Source organism: Balaenoptera ricei, chromosome 8 (genome assembly GCF_028023285.1).
Source record: "Balaenoptera ricei isolate mBalRic1 chromosome 8, mBalRic1.hap2, whole genome shotgun sequence".
Classification (NCBI taxonomy): domain Eukaryota; kingdom Metazoa; phylum Chordata; class Mammalia; order Artiodactyla; family Balaenopteridae; genus Balaenoptera; species Balaenoptera ricei.
In genome coordinates, this window is record NC_082646.1 from 4,894,932 (window position 1) to 4,904,108 (window position 9,177).

Here is a 9,177-nt window from a genome sequence, read left to right on the forward strand (position 1 = left end):
CTGGTTCTGTTCAGTTTGCTCCTAGGGTGCAGACTTTCCCAACCCAAAAGGAACTGGGTTCGTCAGGCCACTCCCCTATATATTGGCTCATCCCTATGTTGGTGAGCTCCACACTGCAACTCAGGTGCATTAAGCCCTGCAATGTGCCACATGCAATATGCAATGTGCCCTTCAGCCAACTCCTCTAGAACCAACCCATACTCCGAAAGGGGAAGTGGTCCCAACTACCGGGCTTACCTCTCTGGGCTTCTGCTCTCTCTCCTAGATCTTCTCCCAATAATTCATCATGATCTTGTTCGCTTACTATCAAGAGCTAACAGTGCCTTTGAGAACAGTTTTTAAAAGATTTTTATCTACCTCTTATATTTGTCCTCAGTCAGAGGTTTGTTCTAAATTACTGAATCTCCATTACCAAGAGCAGAGGTCCTCTTGGGACTTTCAGCATAGGGCCTCTGGCCACCAGCATTTATGCTTTAACATTTCGTATCAGACACTTCCAGTAGGCAGGGGTTGTATTTGAGAATATACTTGATGGAAAGAGAGAGAGAGGAGCATTCAGTATGGTGGTTCAAGAGTTTGGGGTAACTCTGAACCACAATCAACCTTCAGCTACAGCCCTTTGGTTCAGAGATTGGCTCAAGTAAGAAATTTTGTTCTTTTCTTTAAAAAAAAAAAAAAAAAAAGGTTCTTAATACCATGGATTCCATAGGGTCCTTTCAAAATGAATCATGTCTATATGGATACATTTCTCTTGAAGTTATAAAAATGTATTTAAAATATCTTCTAAAAGAGAAATAAATACCAAGCCCTGAAACATATTTTAGATTTAGATTTTCCAACTCAGGCTATTTGGAAAATAACTGAAAAATATTTGTGTGACTAAAAGAAGCTCTTCCAAGCTCCCCTTCATTACCTGACTTGTTCATTAAAAATGCATCAATGGATTTTCACTGCTTTCCTGTGCCAGGCTCTGAATATTAAGAGTATGTACTACTTTGCCTCAGAGAATTTATAATCTAGCTAAAACCAGACAGGTGAAAACCATCTAAAGTAATAAATATGCATAGGGTCATGTAATGAAATGTACATATATTATAGAGCCTAACAGCAAGAGAGAACATTTATGAGTTATTCCGCCTCACTGATTATTTATCATAAACTCTCATGGCAGTTCCTAGTTACTGACTACCTTGGGCTTCCTCTGAGAAAATCAAAAGTAACTGGGTAATCTAAGCAGCTTCTATTTATTAATAGTCACTAGGACCTATGAACTAAAAGTGGTATAAAATGATAGACAAAGGAACAGGTGCAGGATATAGACTGCCTGGGTGTGAATTTTTATGTGGGTGTCTTAGTTGGGTGACCCTGGTTAAGTTACCCCAGCCCTCTGCTTACTTTTCTATAAAATAAGGATGAGTGTACCTAGTTTATAACATGCTTGTGCAGAACGAATGGGTTGAGATCAATAATGCACTGAAAACCAATTCTGGGGCATGGTTAAGACTCTCAGTGTAAGTTCTTATTTTTCTTAATGTGTAATCATGGTTAAACATTTACTTGGGGGAATTGAGGTGTAAATAGGAAAATACTTTGTGAATTATTAGCAACAACATACACATAAAGAAGGAAAGGGGAAAATCCATTCTGTTCCCAGCCAAGAGACGTTTAAACCAATAGCCTTCCTGCCTCCACTCACATGTGAGGTGTAGAAAAGCAGTTTCCACTTTGTCCTTCCAAAATATCTCTTTGATTTTTCTTACACTCATGCCTGAAAGAACTGGCTGGTGGCATTTCTTACTGAAGGCAATTTTACTGAAAGCATTTTTACTTTGTGCGCAGCCTTAATGAAGAGGGTTCACTTATGTCCGCATCCCCTGAACTCTCACTGGTGATATGGCTATTCTCCCACCCAACTCAATTCTCTCCTCCTGCCCCACCTGCAACATTGAACTCTGGTGCTTGCATTCATCTCATTAAATTTATTAAATAGCCTGGGATAAATACTTAAATAGAATTGTATTTCCTAATCACTACCTATGCAAACATGCCGTCTTGTTAAAATTTAAATTGATCTAAAATGGACATTAAACTCTTATTTTTAACTTCATCCCACTGGCTTCATGGACTATCATGTCTATGTTCTTTTAATCTGGGTAACATTTTTGCCTTGACTCAGCATATGGATAATTTAGCAGTGGTTACATTCTTGTTTATTAAAACACTTTGTATTCAAATTAAAAAAAAATAAAATGGACATTAAAAAAGTTACTTTCCCTAATTTTAAGCCCCATTCATCAGGCAACTTTTCTTCTGCTTCGCCCTTTGATGTTGACAGTCCTAAACATTTTGTCCTCAGGCTTTTTCTTTGCTCTCGCATTCTTCCTGAGAAATCACATCCGCGCCAAGGATTTCCTTCCCCGTCTCTCTGTTATCTTTTGTTCAGAATTTCCTCCTGAGTCCAAACTTCCGTCCAACCTCCCCCTGGACTGCTCCCCTCGGGGTAACCCCAGGCTCCTCAAACTCAGCATATCTAAAGCAACTAAGAATTTTCCTCCGCAAATTACATTTCCTTTGAATCCCCCTAATTATCCTTTATTGACTCAATCACTCAAGTTGGAAACTCCAGAGCTGACCTCCTCATGTAGCTGCAGCCTCATCGCTGGTGCTCAGTTCAGACCTTCATCATTCCTCACCTGGAGTATTACGATAATCACTTGTCTGGCCTCCAGTTTTTAAAATACGTCCCACAAAGTGCAACCAAAGCGATCAATCTGATTACATCATCCCTTGGTTTAGGTTCTTGAATGAACCTCTCAATCAATGGTGCCATTGTTTTCAAAGTAAAGTGTGCTTGAGAATTACCCAGGCATCTTGTGACTACGTGGGGTCCTGGATCCACCACAAAGATTCAGAGTCAGTAGACCTGGGAACGGGGCTCAAGAATAACATTGTTGGCAAACGTGTCAGGCTGCTCTGTACAGGTGGTCTCTGGGTCGCATTCTGAGAAGCGCTACTCTGCAGGACAGTCCCGACCCCTCGGAATGGCACGAGTGCGTGTTACTTTCTGGCATGTGCTCACCTCTCTAACCCCATCCATGTCTATTCTCCCATTCATGTCCTAAAACCCAGCGTTCAAGGTCAAGCCCAGGAGGGCATCAGGCCTGAGTTAGAGGCCTGCTGCTCGCTCATTCTCACTTTGCAGATGTAACAAGAGGAGCGCTACGTCCAAGCTGTAACAGGCAAAAATGAGAAAAGTCCCATATTGCCAGTAGCTCAGACTGTGCTAATACCTTGCAGTCACGGTTCTCTTATAAAAATGGAAATGCTGAACACTCCTGAGCAGAGGATGAAGGGAAGGAAGCCAGACGCCTTGCCCATCAACAGTGTCCAAGTCTAGAAAGTCGCCCTCAACTCACGCGCCCAACTGGTGAGCTTGGCCGGCCTGTGTCCGGCAGCGATCTGAGAGCGAGGACGGTCGCCGAAGTCTGTCCGAGGGGACAGCCTTAGAAAGGTGTGCTTCTTGCCTGGGAGCACAAAGTTTAAGAGATGTACCCCACATGGCTACGATCATTAAGCCACAGTAACGTCTCCCTAGTGAGACGTGGCTAAGTAGAACTTCTCTTGCCTTGCTTTGGAAGGGTGTCAGAGGAGGTCGGGGAGCCCGGGTGGAGGGCAGAGGTTCTCTCCCTGACACCTGTGGCTCCCAGCTTGCTGGAGAAGCGATGGAGGCAGAGCCCCTCATGGGCAGAGGCCCACACTCCTTGCCATCACAGATTCTTCGCGATACTAGAGAGAAAACATATTTAGGCAAAAACCATTCTCTGCAACATTATAACTTTTGATTCAGGAATGAGACAGGGAAATGCAAATTACATCTCTCAGAGGATGTAAATGAATTTTTAAGAAGCAAATGACTACTGAGCCTGTGCATCTGGAGCCTGTGCTCCGCAACAAGAGAGGCCACGATAGTGAGAGGCCCGCGCATCGCGATGAAGAGTGGCCCCCGCTTGCCGCAACTGGAGAAAGCCCTCGTACAGAAACGAAGACCCAACACAGCCAAAAATAAATAATAAATAAATAATAAATAAACTAAAAAAAAAAAAAAAAGAAGCAAATGAGAGTGTTTCTCAGGGTAAGATGTCTCATCCGGTTTAATTAAGAGCCCCAGGATTTCTATCCAGTGAGCGTTCATCGCATCAGCTTTCCTTGCTCTGTAATAAAGACACAGTCAGTGAGAAATCCCCTCAAGACGGGGAATAAAGAGCTCCCAAATATAAACATCTTTCCAAGAATTTGGAGGTAGAAAAAGGAGCTGTATGTCTGAAGGTTGGAAACATGTATGGGGGATAAAAATTAATATTCTGCCTGTGATAATATCTTTAGTGGGTAGTGCTTCATTCAGAATCAGATGTGTCTCCCTTCCAGATAGGAGCCGGCATTTCACGGGCTAACTATAAAGTACATTCAAGCTGGTCCAAAATTAGGATCCACACAACGGCCAGCTCCGTTCCTGGAGAAAGTTGCCCTTTCACCTTCTGCTATCCTCCCACCCATCCCTCGTTTTACCTGGGGTCTGAGTTGCATCTCTCAGTCGGGCCTGGTAATTAGGATGAGATGAGGTCGCGGTGAAGCCAGGGCTGGGTGGCAGCTGCTGAGGACAGCCCGCGTGGGTGGGAACCGGTCTGCAGGGTGAACACGGTGCGGTCAGTCTCCCGAGGCTGAGTGGACACCCCCTGCCTGCTCTTCATGCGCCTTCATGGACGTTGAGAGAGGCCTGCTGTAAGCCGAGGAGGGGTCATGGAGCAGTGCTAGAATCAGCTTTCTGGAGAAACCCCCGATTTCCCGGCACACGGGAGAACCATCTGCACATGGAAACCCGGCCCCACCGCGGGCTGACGTCCCAGCTCCTGGCTGGGCAGCGACCTTGTCTCTGCTCACCCGGCCGTTGCCTCTTGACCTCTGGCACTGGTTGCAAATGGGGGGCTGGTGTTGTGCCTGGGTCACCCCCACAGGCCAGCGTGCCAAGAACAGGTGAGGGCCCAGCCCATCCGCCAAGGGCCCACGGGCATCTCCAGGGAGGCTCTGGACTCGCTTCCGGGGAGCTAAGCCCTGGGTCACCTTCCTCTCTGGCCTTGGCCCGTTTAGAAAGGTCAGACCTGCACCCCTAGTCAGCTGGGAAACAGTGTGCAGGAGACCACTTTCACAGGACCTCCAAATTCTAGGAAGGAGAGGAGGGGTGCGGAGCAGGCAGTGAAGAAGGTTGTATCATTCCTCTATCTGTGTATCTCTATCTCTGTGTCTATACTGTTGCCCCCATTATTGTGCTCTTACTTTGTGCCATCTTATCAAATCCTCACAACCATTATGTGAGGAAGATACAATCATTACCATTTGCAGGTGAGGCCTAAGAAGTTAAGTTCCTCCATACCAGTGGTTCTCAAACCTTTGCTAACATCAGATTCACCTGAAGGGCTCGTGACAGCACAGAACGCAGAGTTTCTGATTCACCAGATCGGAAACGGGGCCCGAGAAGTTGCATTTCCAACCAGTTCCCAGGTGGTACTGTTGCTGCAGGTCCGGGGCCCGCACGGTGAGACGCAGAGGTGCCCACAGCCTGTGGGGACACAGACAGTGGCCGGCCACCTGATCTGTGAGAAGTGCCGTGGCAGCGGGGCCGTGGCAGGGCCTCGGAAGGCCTGGGAGGGACGCAGGGCTCTTGTTTACACAGCTTCTGGGCAGGGGCGCGGGCCTTGTCACATGACAGTCGAGGTAAACGGCACCTCCTCCTCCTCCCATCCCTATTTTTGGAGCAAAACTACTCCAGGTGTATCAGCGTGGGTTCCATCCCCACATGTAATTTGTACAGGAAAGTTTGATATAAACTACTAGTAACTCTTTACAGGAGATTAGCTACGAAGAAGGAATAAAGCAGCTCTGAAGACCATCCTAAGGCTGAGTGAGGTAGATGATTGCAAGGGGGCCTCCTCGCCACTCCGAGCCTAGAATTCCAACTTTGTTTGGAGCGGGTGAGGCTGAAGCCTGCTGGACGGTGAGAAGATGACTGGCACGCCCTGGGCCACAGCTGGGCCACAGGCGGCAGCCCGTGGTTGGAGAGCGAGGAAACGCAGGTGGGGACCGGCACGCTGCGAGCGCCCCACTGGGTTAGCAGGAGACCAAGGAGGGTGGGCGGGGGATCACGGGCCAAGGCTGGCCAGCCCTCCTGGGGAGCCAGCAGGCCGGGGACCCAGGCGGGGACTGGGAACGACACTTGCTGGAAGGTGAGCACCATGGCGTATTCAGCTCCCACACGTCTGGCAGCCCTGGGTAAGCAGGAAGGAAGCACAGACGCGGGAGAGAGGCCCCTTCCTTCTGCGATGTCCGGCCAGTGCCCTGTGCAAGCTTAACCTCATGCCGGCTGGCGAAGAAGAAATATTTACAGGGCCCGGTTTCGTTATCACAGAGTAAGGCGCTGAAGGGTGCAGTTGGAGCTGAGACTCAATAAACTGATAACTGCACACGCCAGCGATCCACTTACTTAGACTACAATGTGAATGGCCTTTTGGAACTGAGAAGGCACGGCGGCCCTGAGAGAGGCATTCACCCCAGTTGGCCGGTGGTTAGGAAAGTTGTCCTTGAAATACTTTCTATTCTGTCTTGGAGAACCCATGGAAATTGGCCAGAGGAAGGAGAGGAAAGGCATAGTATGAAGGCACAGAAAACGGAGAAGATGATGGACTTTCCCAAGAAGCCAATCGGGAGAGAGAACTGCAGATACTGAGGTTTCATCTCCTCAAGAGTAAGTCCCATTGCAGAGAACACCACCTCCTGGGGCCAAAGTGGATGAGAGAAAGCTGTTGCCTCTTGTCACCCTTACTCCTCTCGACCCCCGCCCTCCCCTGCGGCCATCCTCCCGCTGGCCACCCCACTCCGCTCTCCTAGCTCTGCCGCCTTAACACTCCCGAGCCCCGTTCCTTCACATCCCTCCCAGGAGTTTTATGAGTCCCCAGGATGTGATCCGGGGGCCTCACTGGAGGTGATTCTTTGCCCCCGCGTCCCTGCTCTCTTGCTTTGGCTCATAGTGGGTGAACCTTCTAATGCTGCTGGTGCCACAACCCGCGCAGGCCAAAGGCCCTTCCGCCACAGCCAGTGCCCCTGAGGAGGCCTGCTGTCCGGGGCCAGGTCCCCCAAGGTCACTGCTGCCTGAGATGGGTGTGCTAATTCCACCTCAGTGAAGGGGGCCCGAGGCCGCCTGTCCTCCCTGCCCTGGGAGCAGGGACAGAGCAGAGGCTTCTCACCTCTCCCCTCCAACACCAGCTCAGGGTCTTGACCGAAACTTAGCCCTTGAGTCCTCCAAGGAGTGGGTTCCCATCCAGGAGCCCCTGAGCTTCACTGTGATAACAGACCAGAGGTGGCAAATGGGTTTCATCTCATATTTAGCCCCCAGATGTTCGAGAGTAGCTGCCCAGGGCACCTCACTGAGGACCCTCTAGGCAGGTCCAGAACTGGGAGGGAAGAGGGCGGTGATGCATTCCCACGACCAATGGAAGCGTCACCCTTGAAACTCGACTTGGGCAGCCCCCTGCCTCTGAGCTGTGCGCCGTCTGAGCCCCACGAGCACAGCTGGGACCCCTTCTGCTCTTAGTTACCTCACTTCTCCAACAGGAGATGGAAAGGGAATAAAGCTTGTTTTGACGTGAAAACTGGTTTTTACGCCACGTGTGAGCTGCAAACACCAGCCAGCTGGGGGGTAGGAACACCCAGTTCTTCAGAAGAAGCGGCTGTCTTTTCATCGCATGGAGGCGTCACGTTTCTGGAAAGGGCACCCAGGTGTTCTGAGCCATCTTCCTCCTAAATTAAGATGGGTTGCAGCAGGAACTCCTAGAGAACCAGACAGGTCCGGACAGGAAAGCAAACCCCCTAATCTGGGTCTAGAGGTGGAGGTGGCCCCTGAGGAGCGCGTGCCACTGTCCTCCTGCGGCTGACGCGGGGCAAGACGCTAGGAGGGAGGCGGGACGGTGGACATAACTCCCGAGACCCTGGCTCCCAGAGGCTGCAAGGCAGGGAAGGAGGCGCGGCCACAGCTCGGCTCTTTGCCCTTCAGATCACGCGGGCCAGTCGGGCGCTCCGCGCCGCTGCAGGAGCAGGGCAGCCGCTTCGCCCTCAGGAGGGGCCGCGGGCGTGGCCACCGTCCTGTAAGCAGCTCTTCCGAGGGTGAATGTCTCATGGCTGCCGAGCTGGGGTCCCCCCAAAACGGCGGGGAGAGGGGGCCTCGTGGGCAGAGCGTGGCCTGCGGGCGTGGCCGTGGCCGTGAACGCGGTTCTCACCTTTTCCTCCGTGGCTCACTGGGCAGCTCCCTCTGTGGCTGGTTGTTGCTTGATCACATTGGGAAAGAACTTGCTCAGGTCGCAGGAGGGATGCTGGGAGCCGGTCCACGCAGGCACTCCGCATGGTCGTCACCAAATCGGCTGCGAGGACAGATTCGTGCGACTCGGGCTGGGGCCGGGGGGCGAGGCGCTGCCCGTCCGTGCTCTTCGGCCCAGGGCCTGACCCCGCTGCTCTCAGCCTCCGGCCGGAGCGCGCACCCCCCGCCGCTACCGTCCGGCGCCGTCGGCTGGCTCTTTGCTCAGCGCCCGCGGGCAGAGCCGCCTCGTCCGGGGGCCGCGGGGCGCCGGCTCCGCACCAGGCTCTTCCCGGGGAGGACGGGCCGCGCGCCCCGAGGGGAGGACACGGGCCGGGGCGCGGGGGGCGCGGGGGGCGCGGGGGCCGTGGTCCGGAGGCGCGGCGCGGGCGGCGCGGGCGGCGGGAGGGCGGAGGGGCTGGGCCGCGTCCCGGCCTCACCCGCGGGGCGCGCATCCTCGCTCCTCCCCGGGCCCCGCCGGCTCTCGGGCGTAGTTTCAGCCGCGGCGTCAGGGACGAGGGCCTCGCCGGGAGTCCCCTCCTCAGGGCCGTGTCCCGGCAGCGCGGAGCAGTGCGGCCGCCGCCCCCTCCCCACGCCCGCGCGGCGGCGACCCCGAGAACGGCCGCTTCCGGGGACGGTCCCCCGCGGAGGGCGCGCCCACCCGGAGAGGCGCGCGGCGGCGGGAGCGGGGCGTCCTCCCCGAGCTCGGGCTGGCTGGCTGCGTCCCGCACACAGGCCTGGGCTCCGGCCCCGCCGGGTCAGGTAACCTTGCCCTCGCC

The 9,177-nt window shown here is 52.7% G+C and overlaps 1 protein-coding gene across 1 annotated transcript; it reads right to left on the bottom strand.

The window, feature by feature from the left end:
* Positions 1-809: 809 nt before the first annotated feature.
* On the bottom strand, positions 810-8,448 carry LOC132369528 (uncharacterized). The gene is made up of 6 exons (XM_059929211.1): positions 8,382-8,448; positions 8,107-8,287; positions 7,647-7,763; positions 5,465-5,614; positions 4,567-4,682; positions 810-3,786 (listed from the first exon to the last, which is right to left on the bottom strand). Exons 1-6 carry the CDS (start codon positions 8,446-8,448, stop codon positions 3,413-3,415), a joined length of 1,005 nt encoding a protein of 334 aa, XP_059785194.1. The 3' UTR covers positions 810-3,412.
* Positions 8,449-9,177: the final 729 nt, after the last annotated feature.

Excerpts from the sequence above, each read along its gene's own strand:
- LOC132369528 (XM_059929211.1), bottom strand. The coding sequence starts at position 8,448 with ATGCGGAGTGCCTGCGTGGACCGGCTCCCAGCATCCCTCCTGCGACCT. Across the intron at positions 8,288-8,381 it reads TGAGCAAGTTCTTTCCCAAT|GCCACGCTCTGCCCACGAGG; the intron begins GTGATCAAGCAA and ends CCACGCCCGCAG. Across the intron at positions 5,615-7,646 it reads TCTCCTGTTGGAGAAGTGAG|GCTGTGGGCACCTCTGCGTC; the intron begins GTAACTAAGAGC and ends GTGTCCCCACAG.